The 20,243-nt window shown below is 28.3% G+C and overlaps 1 protein-coding gene across 1 annotated transcript in view; it reads right to left on the bottom strand.

Annotated features, from left to right (window-relative positions):
* Window positions 1–784: 784 nt before the first annotated feature.
* LOC113373346 (CTL-like protein 2) overlaps window positions 785–20,243 on the bottom strand; it is a 52,619-nt gene continuing 33,160 nt past the window's right edge. Inside the window, exons 6-15 of the mRNA XM_026613657.1 lie at window positions 18,097–18,215; window positions 13,037–13,202; window positions 9,653–9,881; window positions 9,408–9,588; window positions 6,910–7,039; window positions 5,133–5,286; window positions 3,787–3,969; window positions 3,563–3,671; window positions 3,265–3,484; window positions 785–951 (exon numbers count right to left, since the gene is read on the bottom strand). Of these exons, the coding sequence (XP_026469442.1) occupies window positions 848–951; window positions 3,265–3,484; window positions 3,563–3,671; window positions 3,787–3,969; window positions 5,133–5,286; window positions 6,910–7,039; window positions 9,408–9,588; window positions 9,653–9,881; window positions 13,037–13,202; window positions 18,097–18,215 (1,595 nt within the window). The 3' untranslated portion in view covers window positions 785–847. The remainder of the gene's footprint in view (window positions 952–3,264; window positions 3,485–3,562; window positions 3,672–3,786; window positions 3,970–5,132; window positions 5,287–6,909; window positions 7,040–9,407; window positions 9,589–9,652; window positions 9,882–13,036; window positions 13,203–18,096; window positions 18,216–20,243) is intronic.

The raw sequence follows: 20,243 nt of genomic DNA, 5'->3' as shown, positions 1-20,243 counted from the left end.
AAAATAAAGTCCTTGAAAAGTCGACAGATTTTTAAAAACTTAAAATTCGCAATTTATTAAATAGTTGTAGTTTTTTTAAAATTCCGTAAAAATGATAAAAATTAAACAGAATAATCAAAAAATAGTTACAGTTTTACCAAAGCTACAGATTGCATTGCATTTTTTGAAATTTTTATTTCCTTACTCATATTTTTACTAAGACACTTTAGAGGATTTTTTAAAACAAAGTCCTTGCAAAGTCGACAGATTTTTAAAACTTGAAATTCGCAGTTTATAAGTATTCGTAGTTTTTAAAATTCCGTAAAAATGATAAAAATTAAACAGAAATAATCAAAAAATAGTCACAGTTTGACTAAAGCTCCAGGTTGCATTTAAAAGCTCATAACTTTCAAAACGATCTAATATTTTTTCTATTTTTTTATCTTTCTTGGCGTTGAGTTCTGGGACACCCCGTATATATTAGGTTGTCAAATATCTCCCTTCCGCTTTTTTGCTCTTGGTTTATAATACAAAAAGGCGGAAGGGAGATAGATATTTGACAACCTAATATATTATATTGAGCTTTATAAAAATTCTTATCTCATTCGAAGCTACAATATAATTTGAGCATCATTTCACATTTAAGACACTTAGTATTTGAATAGTAAAATAAATACATATTTATATTTAAACTTACCGTATATATAATATATAAATTCAATTCTTATGGTAACTATAATGCAAAATTTGTATGAATCAATAACATAATTTTCGATTGTTTGTTTGAGCAATCTTCCACTCGGGTAATAAATTAAAATAAATTCAAATTAATCGGTAAAATTTGGAAGTTGGCTGAAAGATGTAAAATCTAGTCCTCGACGACTTTGTTCCTTCGGCCTAAAATCTTCATAAGCTCTTTCGACATGTAATAAGGTCTTTCAGGTGATCCATCATTTCGTTCGCTGTCTTCCACTAAAGAGAAAAATAAATAAAATATAATCAACTTACTTATTTAGGGACCTATTCTGCCGCATAATAGAAAATGAAGCTGGATCAGAAAGACCCTGTTATGTATAGTGTTAGAACGAAATATCGAGTACTGAGTAAATATCGATACTTTGCGGTCGATAGTGAGTACTTTTGCTATCGATTTTTTAGCTCGATCTATTTGCCGATATCGATTCTTTTCGTCGATAGTATTCAAAAAGAATCGACAGCGTAATCTATTAACACCACTCATTGCCAAATACAAAGCAATAGTCTCTCTAGGTGGTCATAATTGTTCAAAAAAGTGTTAAAAAATGATCCCGAAGGGTCATTAGTCTCAGAATTTATTGCTCAAAACCCTAAAATGCATATGACCACACTAATAAATAAAAATGTTTATTAATTACTCTTATGTAAAATGAAATGGCTTTTTAAAGTACCTTAAATGTTTTATTAAAACATATTCAACAATCGAAGTATGATTATTTCAAATAATAATACTCACCAATTTCAATATAATAGGTTGTCAAATATCTCCTTTCCGCCTTTTTGTATTATAAACCAAGAGCAAAAAAGCGGAAGGGAGATATTTGACAACCTAATATTAGTATTTTACGTAACAAAGAATCGAAATATAATTATTTCAAATAATAATATTCATCAATTTCAATATATTAGTATTTTGCGTTTATTATATTTCGATTCTTTTTTACGCAAAATACTAACATATTGAAATGGATGGGTATTATTATTCGAAATAATTATATTTCGATTCTTTTTTACGCAAAATACTAATATATTGTGATGGATGATTATTATTATTCAAAATAATTATATTTCGATTCTTTTTTACGCGAAATACTAATATATTGAAATGGATAAATATTATTATTTGAAATAATTATATTTCGATTCTTTTTTACGCAAAATACTAATATATTAAAATGGAAGAGTATTATTATTTGAAATAATTATATTTCGATTCTTTTTTACGCGAAATACTAATATTAGGTTGTCAAATATCTCCCTTCCGCCTGTTTGTATTATAAACCAATAGCAAAAAAGCGGAAGGGAGATATTTGACAACCTAATATATTGAAATGAATGATTATTATTATTTGAAATAATTATATTTCGATTCTTTTTTACGCAAAATACTAATATATTTTAATGGATGAGTATTATTATTTAAAATAATTATATTTCGATTCTTTTTTACGCGAAATACTAATATTAGGTTGTCAAATATCTCCCTTCCGCCTTTTTGTATTATAAACCAATAGCAAAAAAGCGGAAGGGAGATATTTGACAGCCTAATATATTGAAATGAATGATTATTATTATTTGAAATAATTATATTTCGATTCTTTCTTACGCAAAATACTAATATATTGGAATGGATGAGTATTATTATTTGAAATAATTATATTTCGATTCTTTTTTACGCAAAATACTAATGTAATGAAAATTTTTGAATATCAACATGCAAACATATGGGTTTGAGTTTCTCGGAACCATTTAAACTTTAAATCTCATCGCTCCGAAGGGATGTTTTTCTACAAGTGTCGAAATATTATCTTGACCGTCATTAAAATGAATGTTTATTGCTTTCCAAAGAGCTTCATATTGCACTTTTATGTTAACATGTAACGGCTTTTTAAAGTTGCAAATTATAAAATATTATTTTAGTTAAAAATATTAAACATATTATTTTTGTACTTAAAAATACTTAAAATGTATTGCTTTTTAAATATAGTATCAGACTATTATATTGTTTTAATCAAAAATACTCAACTATTATTACTTGTCTTTTTTTTGAAAAATTATAGAATTTGAAAGTAGTATTGAAAAATTACTGTTAAAATTTTACAATATTGAAAATGATTCTGATTTAACACATCAGATACAAGCAATAGAATTTATTCTAATATTGTGATATGATATTTAATGAGTTTTAGATCTTTTTTGCACTTATGTTTGTTTTTTATGAAAAGTACTCAAAATTCGATATTGAGTACTATCGATACTTTCGCCACAATATTTTTTTGGCATCGATATTTTGATTAGATACTTTTTAAAGTGTCTCAATATCGATCTTTTGCCTCGATACTTCTAACACTAGTTATGTAACATCGTTTCTAGGTTAGATTTTCTATCTGACAACCTGAGAAATAGGCCTAACTGCACAGCAACCGCATGGCTTCTGTCAATATCTTCTTAATACAATGGCCTTGCCATAAAATTTTTCTATTATGCGGCAGAATCTGTCCCTTAGTCTTAAATATTATTTATACTTACAAAAGCACAAAAGTAAAGTATCGACAGCCATATCATAAACACCGAAGAAGACGCATGTTATAAAGAATGTCCCGATGACAACCAAAATCACAGGGGCGTATCCATAATGCAAGGAGTCGTCATTTAATTGGGCCCAGTCGTTACCGAAGTATAAATATGATAGGGCCCCCATTCCGGCGCTTATTAACACTTTTGACATGAAGAACACAAACTCGGTAGTCTAAAATTGTAAATGAAAATTGGAGAAATATATATATATATATATATATATATATATATATATATATATATATCTTACCTTATCGACGACTATGTATTTCGTACAATTTCGCAAAATTAGTGCAAAGGAGTCTCTAGCACTTGCACAGAAATTCTTACCGTGGATTGCACACATTATATAAGCATTTCTGTAAAAAAACAATAATTGCATATATTTATACTCTTATATATATATATATATATATATATATATATATATATCTGTGTGTGTGCGTGTGTGTGTGTGTATTTCAGTTTCCTCACTTGTTGATAAATTTAATAAAATTCTCCAAACACCAAAAGAAGCATTTCAAAAAGCACAGCAAGCATCGAGTGCAAGGATTATCAAATTTCTTCAACTTCTGGTCGATGTACTCCAAAATAACTCTGATTATTCGACATATTGCTAAAATCAGCGAACCAAAGGCTAAAGTACCCAAATGATACCTAAAATATTAAAAATAATACATAATTAAAAATTGTAAAATATATTTAAAGAAACGATTATGAAGAAAACTGATAATGATTAGGGAATGCAATACCGGTATACCGAATTACCGAATTACCGGTAAACCGCCCGATTTTTCGGCGGTATTTTTACCGGTATTTACCCCAAAAATACCGGTATTTACCCCAAAAATACTGGTATTTTCTGTATTTTTACATAAGCGCTATTTGATACATAACACACTGAAGTTTATTCTCAGAACAAATTTATCTTTAAATTCGATAATCACATAAACAGCTATATCTTCAAGTGATTCTATAGGATAAACAAATGTCAAATATTATCTCAACTCGTCATTAAACTGAATATTTATTGCTTTACTAAGGGCTACATATCGTGTTACAATAAATAGAATTGGACTGATAGATAATGATGTTTGTTTCATCTTATGTAAAAATGTAACGGTTTCTTAAGTGATATTTGCGCCAAAATATTTTATATCATACAGATTACCTCTGCGTAATCTTTATTTTTTTCTAACTTTATACATAATTATTATGATAATTACTAAATATTTTTGTTTTTTATTACAATTATTAAATATTATTTTTCGAAGTTTGAAAATACTATAGAACCATCACATTGTTTTAAATAACAATGCTCAACAATAATAGTAACTTATTATTTATCTCGACAAGGTATCCGATCTTAAATTAGTGTAGAATTTTTTTTTAAATATTGAAGATTATGCTAATTTAACACATCGGATACAGAGAATACAGTTTATTATAATAATGTAATATGATCTTTTATGAGTTTTTTGTCATTCTTACTTATAAGTTTGTTTTTGATGAAAAGTACTCAATATACTCGATAGTAATAATGAATTAATTATATTGGATATAATTTTGTTAAAATATTATTTAAAAACATAAACTTATTGTTCTATTTTATTGTTTAGTTGAATATAGTTGTAGTTGTATATACATTTTTTATATTTATACTAGTAACTTTCAATTTTGTTTACGTTTGTTTAAGATAATAAAAATACCGGTAATTCACCGATATTCCGGTTTTGAAGTGAAAAATTACCGAAATACCGGTATTGAAATTTTCCATCGGTATTGCATTCCCTAATACTGATGATATCAGTCGATATTACCTTATCGTTCTCATAAGTCCTGCTGTCAAGGTAAAGTAAGGCACATCATCTTTATTAAAAGTCCAGTACCATGTTGCAAAAGTTGCAGCCAAAATCATGTCACCCAAAGCTGATATGAAGAACAGCACCCAGAAAAATCCTAACACGTTGTAAGCTAAAAAATAAAAACGGGTGTAGTAATAGTTATATATATATATGTATATATATCTATCTATATATATATATATATATAAATCTCGTGTCACGATGTTGGTTCGCGATGGACGCCCAAACTACTGAACCGATTTTAAATTTTATTGACTTATCGTGTGCAAATATATCCAACTTAGGTTATAGGAAATTTTGAAAAGTAAATTTGAAATATAAATACATAATTTTTATAAATTTCTAAAAATTTTGACAGAAAATGACCAAAAAAAAACAAAACACTAAAATGACAAATGTCAAAATTTATGGAAAATTCAAGAAAAAAAAGATCTATGATTTTTGAAAAATGAAATGAGATGAAATGCTATATTCAAAATCACAATTTATAGTTTTAAATCTAATTAAAAATAAATAAATTAAAATAAATGTTGACACAAAAAACGTCAAATGTCATTTGTCAGTATTTATGAAAATAATTATATAAATAGATTTACGATTTATATTTGACAGAAAGAATATTTTAAGCACCAAAGTAATAAATAATACTTATTAAATGACATATTATTTATAGACAACATTTAATGAATATTTTAATTATATTTTTTGACATTTGCTAATTCAAAATAAATTAAAAATAATTGAAAACAATGTCATAAATCGGATATTTATCGAAAAATATCAAATAAATATATTTATGTTTCACTTGATTTCAAATAAAGAAAAAACTAATTGCTATGCCAAAACAGATAGTATATGCATCTAAAATTATCTAAATCATCTAAATCATCTAAATATATCTAAATATTACAATTTTGATAAATAATCATCCATTATTTTACAGTACGAAAATTGATAAAATATTAATAAAAGTGCCAAAAATCAAACATTTAATAGATTTGGACTCTGATTTCTCACAACTTTATCCATGTTAGTTTCAGGGATAGTATGAATATCAATTTATAGTCGAAAATTTATATGATAAGTGATTAAAACATTATAGGTCACAATAAAAACGCAACATATTGAATTTAACATTAATCATAAACAAAATTCTGACAGTTCAAAAAAAATGAATTTTTAACGACTTCAATAAGATATAAATAAATTAATTATTCCAAGTTATGTTATAGGCAATATTGGCAATCAAATTATAGATATAAATTATATCATATTATATTAAATTTCGATCAAGAAGGAAATATTTTGGCATTTAAAAATTTAGTGCATATTTGATATATGAAATTGACATTTAATATTTTTAAATTAAATGCAAAAGTAAAAAATCTGATATTTATAATTATCGAAATGTAAAGAAATTTGTGTAATAAAAATATAATATCATTGTGGGGATCAAGCAGGCTAGTCATGATTTGTAAAAAACAATGGTACTTGTCATTTTTATATTTTTCATATGAGTAATATTTTATAATGAATAAATTTTATATATTTTTATACGTTGGGAGTTTATACTTTTATTATACATTACAACTTCCACATCATTATAAATATATCTTGTTTATTATAAGAACTTCTGCAAAGCCGCAAAATGTTTTTGATGGCAAAACAGCGTTTGCCGGGTCAGCTAGTATATATATATATATATATATATATATGTATATATATCACTTACCATGGAACCATCCAACTTGTGGTGGATTGTCGATGCCCTTCAAATGGCACGTAGCAAATTCATCGGGATGATTATTGAATCTTCGTGTGCAATATCTGTTGAACAGTTCTGGAGTACACGATACATTATTCTGTAATGAATACAATATTCATGTCTATTAATAAGATAACCCAACAACATTTCTTCTTGAACAAAGAAAAGACATGGAGCAAATTGGACTCTGACTTTCGTCTCATCTCTATTATATTTTTGTTAAATTTGTCAACGGTTTCAGTTTGTAGAGTGTATAATTATTACAAAATAGGGGTTAATGAAAAGAACGTGAAAATTTAGGGTCTCATGTACTTTATATAAGTGTCACGATTTTTGTCTTAAATGGACTTCTAAACTACTAAACCGATTTGAAATTTTATTTGTTCATAGTGTGCATTTATATCTAACTTGGGACATGAACTATATTAAAAATAACCAATTATAGTAAAAACTAGCTGTAAGTGGAATTCTGTCTTAAGGCAATTGGGGCATCGTGCCTTAAGGCAAAATGCTGGAACTTCCCGTACCAAAAATTATTATTTTTTTAAAAACGATTAACATTTTTGAAAAAAAATTACTTAAAAAAAATAGATTTTTGAGAAACTATAAATTTGACAAAAAATTACTTTTTATTGAAAAAAAAAAAAATTTCATTTGAAAAAAAAAATTTGAGAAAAAAAATTTTTTTTTTGAAAACAAAAAAAATTTTTGAAAAAAAATGTTTTCTTCATTTTGACATATTTTGGAAATTCTGAACTTTTTTTCAAAGCAATCGCACTGCTTGAACTGCAGAGATGAAATGTCAAAGCTCGCAAGTGCCGCGCCGCCGCCTAACGCATAAGCATTGGTACGGAACCCATAGAAATAAAAAAAAAATTATACTTATTGTTAAAATCTCTATAAAATATCTGATAATTTGATGTGCGTATGTCTGATGATCATTTTTAACCGCCGAATAGCATTTTTTTTACTTTTTTCATTAGATCTCCGAAACCGCTAGATGAAAATTTGATCAATTCTACATATCTTGTCAATACAAGTAAAATGTTTTTTGAATTATTCAAATTGGACGCTCCGTTCTCTTAAAAACGGAGGTACCGTTTTTGGCACTTTTTGCCCCGTATCTTCGGAACGGCTAGACCTGCCTTCGCCAAAAACTAATCAGCACGTCTCCTTATCAATACAAATCAAATGTTTTTTGAATTATTCAAATCGGTTGATCCGTGTTCCCAAAATCGTCGACGAAAATTTGTATCCGCATATACATCCCATTTTTTCTAAGGTATGCCAAAATGTTCATAAACCTCTGAAACGTAAAGATATATAAAAATTTTCATTTTCGATTTTTTTGCGATTACTATAACTTCCTCTACGGGAAGTTAAAAATTAATAATTGATAATTAACTTCCCGTAAGGTGTTATTGTAATTGTCAAAAAATCGAAATTGAAAATTTTTGGCATATCTTCACGTTTCAGAAGGTTTCTGAACATTTTGGCATACTTTAGAAAAAATAGTGTATGTATGTGCGGACATAATTTTTCGTCCATTTTTTCGCGCGCACGGTTCAACCGATTTGAATGATTCAAAAAACATTCGATTCCTATTGATAAGGAGATGTGCTGATTAGTTTTTTGGCAAAGCAGATTTATTCGCTTTGTAGATACGGAGCAAAGAGTGCAGAAAATAGAAATCGTGTTTTTGACAGAACGGAGCATCCAATTTGAATGATTCAAAAAACATTCAATTCGTTATGATGTGGAGAAGTGGTAATTAGTTTTTCGCAAAGGCAGGCCCAACCATTTTGGAAATACGTAGCTAGATATGCAAAAATTGGCAGTTTTTGAGTGAACTAAGCGTCCGATTTGAATGATCTAAAAAACTTTCTGCTTGTATTGACAAAACAATTGCTTTTGAGGATAAAAAATTCTAACATCTTTTTTTATTTTCCTTAAAATATTTTTGTAATTTTGAATTAAAAATTCAAAAAATTACCCAGGCTAAGCACAGTCTAAGCGCCACTCTGGTACAAATGTTTACCCAAGTGCGTTTAGACTGTTTCTGTATGGAACACTTTTCCAATTTTGTGAAAAAACTATTGAAAAATGTAAAAATGCCGCCAAGCTAAGCACAGTATAAGTGAAAATGTCGCACAAAATTATTTGCAAATGCGTTTAGACTGTGACTATACGGGAGCACTTTTTCAATTTTGTGCAAATTAGACAACCATTTTTTTTTTTAATTGAATTCGAAATGAAATGACGATTGTTAATGTAATAATTGATTTATGATTTACATTTGATTTGTTCAGGTGTAACAAGATAGCAAAAATAATGAAAGTGTTACAGCATTTGTAATAATATATTTGAAAACGTTTAAAATTTCTCGAATGTTTCATTACGCTACGGGAAGTTCCAGCAATTTTCCTTAAGGCACGATGCCATACACCACTAGTTCATTTATTTACCTTGTATCCTACTGCTTCGCCACTGCAAGACCAGTCGTCAGTCATTCCCACAATTTTGAAATCTTGTTCTCCAATCGATGAAAGATGCAAGGCTATAACTACAGCATAAGCTATAACCAAAGTTTGGAAAATCCAGGGAAATATTGGAAAAGCCAGGGTTGTAGTTACAGAACTCACGGCCCTGAAAAAAATAAAACAATTGCAACAAACTTGTCTTGTAATTAAAATTTCCTTTACCCTTTTACCTGCTGCCTTCCTTAATAAGGGCAATGGCCACGACAATTTTCTTTCTCAAGAATATGACGACCAGGAGCAATATTACGAATAAAATAGCCAAGATGATTCCTAAAGTCAACCAGTAGCCTTCTTTATCAAAAATATTTTTGACGGCATTTTTGATATTCGTATTTGCCACAGAACGTTCAATATCAGAATGTTTTAAACGTATGTAGTTCCTGAACGTTAAGTACGTACCTGTGATAAAAAATCGATATATATATATATATATATATATATATATATATATATATTGAATGGTAGTCTTGGATTTGTGTATATTTTGTAGAGTTTCGAACAAGAATCCAAAAATAATACAAAATAAAAAACAAGAAAAGTTTTTAAAAAAACAATTTCTTTATTTAATTATTTGTTTATTGTCGACGTTTCGGAACTAGGTACGTTCCATCTTCAGGACATCTGTCAAGAAACATGATCTTGATGAGATTTTAGCAAACAATATGTTTAGAAAAAGAAAATAGATTTTTCTTAATTAATGAATTAATTGTAAAAAAAATATAATAATGTACAGAAATATGATAATATGTTCAAAATGTCTCATTTATTTTTATCATTTTTATCATTTTCATTTTGAACATATTATCATATTTCTGTACATTATTATATTTTTTTTACAATTAATTCATTAATTAAGAAAAATCTATTTTCTTTTCCTAAACATATTGTTTGCTAAAATCTCATCAAGACCATGTTTCTTGACAGATGTCCTGAAGATGGAACGTACCTAGTTCCGAAACGTCGACAATAAACAAATAATTAAATAAAGAAATTGTTTTTTTAAAAACTTTTCTTGTTTTTTATTTTGTATTATTTTTGGATTCTTGTTCGAAACTCTACAAAATATATATATATATATAAATATATAAATATATATATATATATATATATATATATATATATATATATATATTAGATGAACCGACAGACGTTGTCCTGTACCCACATCTACGTTTTTAATATCCTATACTAATATTTATACAGATCAGTTAAAAATAATCATTATTGGTGTTCGAATTACTATTTACACCAATATATGAGTGATGTTGAATGTAAAACTGTTTCAAATAAAATGATTATTCTCAATTCCTACAGTTAACACTTTAATTATCCATTTAACAAATATGAAATTGTATATTAAAATTATACAATGCAAATTTATTTCCAATAGCTCAATTTATTTAAATGCCAAGGGTTATACAATTTTTCAGTCATACCTGTAGATGTATAAATCAATGATTTTTTGTTTATTCACGACTAAAACATTGATTTTCCAAATTTATCACACAAAAAATCATCGTCTGCCTTTGTGATTTATAGCATAAGATAAACGTTTTGAAAATTAAAGTCTTTTAAAAGGTATAACAAATTCATAAAATATAGCATTCGCGGTATAGGTACAATATCACCTTGGACTTTTCTATCCAAAATGATTGCTTTAATAATGTTGCCTATAATTTTTATAATTACGTGACATATTTTAACTGGCTTTTAGTAATTTACGATCTAATTTTTTTTCACTAATAATTCAATATACATTATTACTTAATTTTATATTTGAAGTGTATTAATTTATCAAATCCTGTTCACATGTGCTCTATTCAACCTACAATCAACAAAATTATTGCAGTAAATAAAGAGGAAAAAAGCGTGTGTCGGAAATAGGCTAATTGAAAACAATTTGCACTTCGTCACTATCCACCGGATTAAATGAATTAGAACTCCTTTAATTCTGATTTTATCAAAACTTGTCATATACTATTTTAAAGGTAATTAAATGAGCTACAACTTTCTCTATCATAAATTTTATCGTAACTTCTCTTATTTTGAAACGGAAAAGGATTGAAGGACTCGAAAGACACTCTGGTTGGACATTATCAACATTTGTGTAACAGAAAAATAATAAAGAGCAATAATTAGTCAGAAAAAGACCTTGAATTTTCATTTATATACCTTTATACGTATCTTTTATTTTTTCAAATAGATTTTTTTTCATGAAATCATGAGGTTTTTGGAAATCGTTTGCACTATAAAGTTATGGTATTTTCTAGAATCCGTCAAAATCTCTTAAACCAAGTTGATTCTAGAGGGAATACGATTACTTTTAATTTTGGTGGAAATGGCACTCAAAAACTATTTGCTTTAAATGAAAAAAAAGTATTGTATGCGTCTTTTATTTGCATGATGGCTCACTCATTTTACACGCAGAAGTACTCATTTTAAAGCTTATTTTGAGTACTATAAAACACCATTTTCATATCTAGCCTAATATTGTTCCTAGAACAATTTATAGAACTCCGATTTATTAGGATTTTAATTGATATTTTGTTCATTACATTATTTTCGTTTAAATGTATATTTTTAGAAATATTTGCAAAAAACGATGAAAAACGCAAAAAACAACAAATTTTCAGTAGCCAGTAACTTGAAAAATAATTTCTTTTTTGAAAAACATTTTCTCTTCTAATTAGTTCTTTTATCGATATCCGACGTTAGTTTGAAAGAGATACAAGTGCACCACTAAAAAGGGATGTCATCCCCTCGGAAAGTGGCAAATGATTCTAAATTATTTTTACTTGAGAGTAAGATGAACCTAATTCCAAAATTTCATGCAAATTGGAGCACATTAGAAATATTCAGACCCAAAATGCTCTATTGTCTTGAGTAAATATTTCGTATTCAATGCCAAACATATCAATTTTTGACACAATGAAACTTCTAAATAATTGTTTGAATAAGTAAATTATTTTTGTATCGTGATTTAGTAAAGTGAGGCAAAACACGACTGCATTTATAAGTTAGAAAATAATAATCAGTCAAAGTGAATTATAGGCTAAGTTTGATGTGCAATCACTGACAGACGCATGGTGACTGTAAATCTTATATTATTTTAATTTTTGGCACATCTCAGCTGCTTTTTGGCAATAATAATGTAGTCATTACATTTTTTTTATTCATAATCATAAATATATTATATTTTAATATTTTTTTAGCCTATAAGTGAATGGAAATGTTTGGCAAATGACAGTCTTCATTTGTTTTAATGTCAAACCATGCCTTAAACATTTTCAAGGGCAAACAATGATAAGCGGTTTTTCGTAATTTTGTCCATTTATTTCTACAATCTAACTATATTTCTATGAATCTAATAATTCTAGAAAATTTCCCGAACAAACTTCAGGTAGATTCATGAAAATCCGAATTATAGTTTAGGAGGATTAACCATTCATACATAGTTACATAAGAATTTTATATATAAGATATATATATATATATATATATATAAATTTTTGAGTACCAAATGATATGAAAGTCTTGTAGTTGTTGTATCTTACCAAATGCCAGCATACACAGAACTCCAAATATGGAAAACCAGACCATGGGTGCAGCCAGCCATCTCATCAGGACGATGTAGCAAAGGCAAACCAACATAGAACAGCATAATGTCAATAGGATTTTCCACCAGGATGCGACGATGTCTTCGACGAACATTGTGCCGACCTAAACAGATATAGTAACGTTATTTATATGAGTATGTATGTGATGAACTGAAAATATGTCTAACTATACCTATCTAAATTAAACTACAGAGGGCTTCTTATAATAATTCGACTTATATTCAAAAAGTACTTATATTATGACTTTAATAAATCGCCACTGAATTATTAGACCCCTCTGAATGCTAGTTTTTATTTTATAGCAATCTTACAAAATCGACAATTCTCGCAAAGGGGGGACCAGTAGAAAATTTTTCGGCTAAAAATCAAAGTTGCTATAATTCGACTTATATTTAAAAAAACTAGATATTTTTGTGCATAGGAAGACTTAGGCAAAGGATAAGTAAGAGGAAAACTTTGATCGCATCCCTCTTCCGTGCCATTTGCTACAGAAATATGATTGTGTAATCCCTTGAATTTTTTTTCCTTAAGGCTAATTGCAAAAACTTCCCGATAGATTTAATAATTAGGATCAACCGAAATTAGGATTTATATGTTTAGATAACATTTTTAACTGTTTATTTCGCAATTCAAGTTTTCGCTTTAAATTACGAGGCACAACTAGTGTGAAATTTTCAAAAAATCGATTTTTCAATTTTTCCATATTTCGATAGGTTATACCTTTAAAAATAACATACCAAAATTTTAAATCGATATCTTAAATAGTTTTTGAGTCACAGCCATTTAAAGAGTATATATGTGGTATATAGTATAACGATCATTTTATCTTTAAACGCGTTTTTCCCGAAACAGCATTTTCCGAATTTGCTGCAGCGATTACTCAAAAACAAATGATCCGATCACTATCAATTTTTTTTACATGTTCTATATATAGTTCTCCGCAAAATGAACTATTGATTTTTTGATCGGATCAAAAATCGAATTTTGGCAGTTTAAAAACGACCAAAATTTTGGGTAAAATTTGCCTTTTTTAAAAAAACGCCGTCATTTTCTCAATTTTTGATTTGTTTTTTTATAGTAGTTCATTTTGCAGACAATATTATCTAGTTTAACGAGATTTTTTTTTAAATTTCATCCACGAAGTAGGACGGAATCACTGCAGCAGTAAAGGGCCTTTTTTTGTCGCACCGTTGGAGATCGACGATAACTTAAAAAATATTAAAATTGTTTCTTCAAAAAATTTACTGTGTATTCTTAAAACATGTATAAATATATTCCTAAAATTTTGAAATGGTTGATAAAGTAGTTTTTTTAATATAAATTCCCAAAAATCACCTTTTTAGGCGGTTACACTATAATTGTGCCCCTTAAATCTAAACATTGAGATTTGTTAAAATCGATTTAGGATTGTGGGTTAGAACGTGGACAAAAAAAATTACACTCTTTTGCAAATTACAAAGAAACGGCTCGGTCAATCTTTGCACAAAAGTGAGAAACGATAGTCATCATAGATTTACATCCAATGGTTTGTGAATTCTTGAAATCGGTTCAGGCGTTTTTGATAAAACATCTATGAGAGGTTTAATGTTGACAAACGCCCAAAAAAGCAACTAATTTTTTCAAACTTTGACGAATAGCCCGGCCAATTTACGCATTCAAGATTACAATAATTTATAATGAGCTGTAATTCGGCAAAATGGTTTAAAATACAATTATAAAAAAAATCTCAAAAGTCCTCATCGTTCCGATGCGAGCTAAAAATATGGCACGCTAAATGGTCAGTTTTATCGCAAAATCACTTAAGACAATATTGTAGAGCATACAATTAGCTACAAAAAATGTTAAGATACTTTTTTTGCTCAAAGCCACCCTTTTAAAGATATATCACTTTGAAAAGTACGTTTGAACGCCACCTACGAGGTAGTGTGCTTAGCTCGATTTTTTTACGTGGTTTTCCCTCATCCCTTTTCAATGCTAGTTGATGAAAAATGCATTAGACAGGCAGAAATATTGGTAGATACAGACAAATCACGAAAAATGCAGTATGTAGACGTACGAAGTTTTTTGTGTGAGAAAAACAAGAGACTGGCTTCGCTTTCATCCCTACTAGATGAAACAGGAGACTAGATTCGATATCATCCCTTTTCAATGCCAGTGGCTGAAAAATGTACGAGACAGGCAGAAATAGGGGTATATACAAAAAAATCACGAGAAATGCATTATGTAGAGTGTGAAGTCTTTCTGAGTGAGAGAAACAGCAGAATGCCTTCGACCTTATCCCTTTTGGTGTCGTTTGCTAAAAAGTGTACGTAAAGTATTACCTAATATCAGATTGCCTCCTAAGCCAGTCATCAGTCAGGTGGATTGGCAATACTAAATTGTACATTCTAAATACTAAATTTCTAATAATCAATATGGAGCTAATATTAACTAACTGGTTTTTGGTACAAAATTGAAATAACCTAGAAAAAAATTGGTTTATATATATCTTCTAGTTATCAATATTGATTGACTTAATATTGACGCCATTATGTTACATCGATATTAATACTGTACTTACTATTGACAATACTAATTTTCTAGTCATTGGCAAAATCCAATATTCATATGGATATTGTGACAATATTTATCAACTATATTAATAATTTTGTGTATTGGTAAGATATTTCACGTCATAATTTGAAATCCACAAAAACTATAACTAAACCATGCTATTACATTATATTCTAAATACTCCCGACCTCCAAAGTTGTAAACAATGCAATGATCTGTTAAAAAAATGAAAAAATATATTACATAAGAAAGAAAGAAAAGACTTTTTGTGGAGACCGGCTTCAGTCTCATCCCTATACATAAATCTAAATGATATAAATCTAATCGATGATATTAAATGATGATAAATTAAAATCGATTATGACTTCGAAAAATTGTGTATATAATTAATATGGTTGATTATGATTATTAATTACAAATGAAATGATCTAATCTAATAAATTATAATACAATTGGTGATAAAATGCAAAACATGATACAAACCAAAAATTTGAACGATATATATATATATATATATATATATATATTATATATATACATATATGTATATATATATATATATATATATATATATATTATTGCGCTTGCCATGAAATTGTTTAAACATTGTGACGTCACAATTGTAGTAGCCAATCATACATTTTTAATCGATTATAAGTAATTCAAAATATTGTTTTTCGTTTTTATTTTACATATTAATATAAATAATAATAAAGTTTTAAAATACATAAAAATAAATAAGTTTTTTTTTTCAAATTCCTCGGTTCATATTCATTATTATCGTAAGAAAAAATTGAAAGGCCAAATTTAAAAAAAGTGCAGATGACTTCCAGTTAAATTGAAAATTAGAAGTTTACAAGATTCTGGAGGATAGATAAACTACAAGATAATTAAATAAGAGTAAAAATTGTCACAAAAGGTTTGAAAAAGTTATAGACTTTAGTTAAGAAATCCACCTTGCTCATTGTTGACTAAATAATTATTTTTAATAAAAAATACGAGTAGATTTTTATAGATTTTTTTTGATAAGGTAAAGAATAACACTCCTATAAGGAATAAGACACCTATATTCAACAAAATAATTTTTCTAGTCAAAAAAAATTTTTTTTCAAGATATTAGAAGAAATGATTTGAACAATGCTAGTATTTGGATAAAATTTTTGATAGTTCTAATTAGGGACCAATTCGGTAACATAGACGTTGTTATGGCAACGCTAATTTGTACTTCTTTCTTGGTACAAAAAATGTGAATATAGTTGCCGTGCGATCAGGAATCGTTCAAGTATTACGTAAGCAGATTTATTACAATTATTTACCCCCCCCCATCCCCCTCGTCAGCAAAAGTAAGCAAAGCTCTTACCACCTACCCATAATAAAAGTATTTTCTTCCGTTGGTAGGTTTTTAGCATTAGTTAAAAATGTAATCATTTTGTAAAATCCTTTGAAATTAAAATAAGACTTAAACTGTCCATTTCAAGTTACCCCGCCTATATGATAAAAAGATCTAGATAACAAATTTTTGGAACATAAAAGAAGCACATTTCCACAGTATACCACAGATAATTTTTCGTTTGAAATTTGTTATTTGTTGTGATATAATTGTTATGGTTTTCACAATACACTTTATATTTGCTCAAAGTCAAATTGGACCTTTGTGCCTCGCCCTGCTCTACATATATAGTTTTTATTAAATTTACTTTAATTCATCGAATGTTACTAGAAACTTTTCAAAAAGCAGGTCAAAGAAGAAATACTTAAATCATTTTCTATCTCTGTTCGCAGAAATTTGAAATTTTTTTGTAAGCTCAGTAGTATTATTTACAATTATACACAAAATCCAGAATCCAAAAAGAATCTGAAAAAATCTTGAAACGTAATCAATAAGTCGAAAGACCAAAAAAGACTTGGATGGATTATACTATGTTTTCTATAGAAAGTGTATAAAACTTCCAGTTTGATTGTATTGACAGAATATAGACGAACTAATGGAGTTTATTGTTTTTATACTACCTCATTGTACATAGCATAGAAACAACACATCCTTATACACTTAAAGTATTAATATCTTTGATTCTCTAGAAATTGTTTAAAATATACCTTAATTAGCAAAACAACGTTTGCCGTGTCAGCTAGTAATTCATAAATAAATATTTTTTTAATTTTATGTGTTTTACATTTTGTAAAAAAAAATTCTTCTTGAAGGGGCCACCAAACAAATTTTGATACGGGGCCCCGCCCAGGCACGCAACGCCCCTGAGGTTAGGTATGATGTATGAAACTCCTGAACGCACAGCAAATACAAAGCATTTTTGACAGTTTTTACTACCAATTCATACGAAGTTAGAGCGTTACAATAACATTTCTATTTTACCCAAAGAAATCATCCCTTCAATCTCAATCTATCCACCACCAGTACCTTCCCCAAATTCCTTTATCTATCTTACCTCGTTCGCCCTTGCCATTCGCTTGACGTTTCGCAATGCCTTCCTCAGTGAATCCGGCGAGAATCCTTCGATGTGCAGTTCGGTACGATTCACAGGGTTCGGTATGCACCGACGCGACACTGAACCGAAAAAATTTACATTTAGATTTGTGATGTGATGATGAAATTATTTTTTATAGGTGTATTAGTGTATGTGAATAATGTTGTGTGAGTGAAAATGGTAATTGGACAAAAGTCGATGTGAGAAAAGGATTGAGTTTGTTTGTTGTGTACGTGTCGACACTGTATGTGTGTCGTCAATCAGCAGGTTAAACAAATCTTAAACTAGTTGGTATTGGTATTTTGCTTTAAGGCAAATTGCTGAACTTCCCGTACAATAATGAAATATTCGAGAAATTTTAAACGTTTTCTCAAATATATTATTACAAATACTGGTACTTTCATTTTTTTTGCTATCTTGTTATATCTAAGCGAATCAAATATAAATCATAAATCATAAATCAATTCATCTCCAGAACATTAACAATCGTCATTTCATTTTGAATTCAATTTAAACTAGTTGGTTTGGTATTTTGCCTTGAGGCAAGTTACATGAACTTCCCGATATGTGTAATTAATCGACCTAATCAATAAAAAATAAATTAATTTATGATTGATTAAAAGTATTCCGAGTGGATTTATTACACATAATTGAAAACGAACGAACACTTTGACACGGAATATTTTCTAAAAGTAAATTTTCAGAAATCAACAAATGTTATAATTGAACCAGTTTCCGTAAGACTTTATTGATTCACTATGTTCATTAAGACCGAGTACTCTATCGTTATACCAAGTAAATTGACTAATTTCAATTTTAACAAACGTCAAAAAAACTATTCATTTCCTCAAACTTCAATGAATTTTTAAAATTAAACTACTTGTCGTAAGACTGTAATATTTCAGTAAGTTCTATAAGACCATGATATATATCGCTGAAAAAAAGTTCCATAAAAATCGGCTTAAATTTTTTTTTCAACAGTTAAATACAAGAAAACGGCTCGGTAGATTTTTACCTAAAACTAATCAGTATCATTCCCAACTAATATATTTCGAACAGTTTTGGATTTTTTAAAATCGATTTGGTAGTTTGAGCTTAAATGTGGAGGAAAGGTTTAACACTTCTCTCCAAATTACAAAGAAACGGCTTAGCAGATCATCGCACAAAACTGACAAACGATAGTCCTCATTGAGATACATCAAATGGCTTTTAAATTTTTGAAATCGGTTCAGGCGTTTTTGAACAAACGTCGATGAAAGTTCTAATTCTGACAAATGCCAAAAAGACAATACTAATTTTTGCAAACTTTGAAGAATTTTTAAAATTAAACGACTTGCCGTAGTGCCGTAATATTTTAGTATGATCTAGAAGACTATGGTATCTACCCCCAAAAAAAAATCATGAAAATCGTCAAAAAAATTTGTTTAACACTTTATTACAAAAAAAAACTGCCTGGCCGATCTTCACCAAAAACTAATCAGCACGATTCCCAATCAATCTTTCGAACGGTTTTTGAATTTTCAAAATCGATTCAGAATTGCGGGCTAAAACGCAGACAAAATTTTTTTCACTTTTTGCGATTTATAAAGAAATAGCTTGGCCGATCGTCGCACAAAACTGACAAACAATAGTCCTCATCGAGATACATCGAGTGGCTTTTACATTTTTGAAATCGGTATAGCCGTTTTTGAGGAAACGTCGATTTACGGCAAAAAATCTGGTCACATACATATACACACACACACACATACTTTTTCCAAATTTAGTCTCATTCGATTCGGAATGGCTTGAAAAGTCGAACGACATATATAAATGTAATAATTAGCTAATTATAATTAGCGAATCGGATTTTTTTTATGAAAACAAACTTCTCCTTCGGAAAGTTAAAAAATTCACTTAAAGTTTTAGCTCTTAATATTGACAGTCTGCAATTCAATTAAAAGTTTTATATATTATCAATATATGTCATTAAGTAAATTCTTGCGCCATCTGTGATAGCATTTGTGAACTCAAATATTATGACACTTAAAATATTTATAAAACACTTAACCTCTAATTAAATCCATGTGGACTGTTTAACAAAATATTTAGTGATTATGGCATCAAAA

Source organism: Ctenocephalides felis, unplaced genomic scaffold, assembly GCF_003426905.1.
Source record: "Ctenocephalides felis isolate EL2017-DRISC unplaced genomic scaffold, ASM342690v1 CF-g0.4_SCAFFOLD_00845, whole genome shotgun sequence".
NCBI lineage: Eukaryota > Metazoa > Arthropoda > Insecta > Siphonaptera > Pulicidae > Ctenocephalides > Ctenocephalides felis.
The sequence above is the reverse complement of the archived record's forward strand: the minus strand, read 5'-3'. Positions and strand labels throughout refer to the sequence as shown.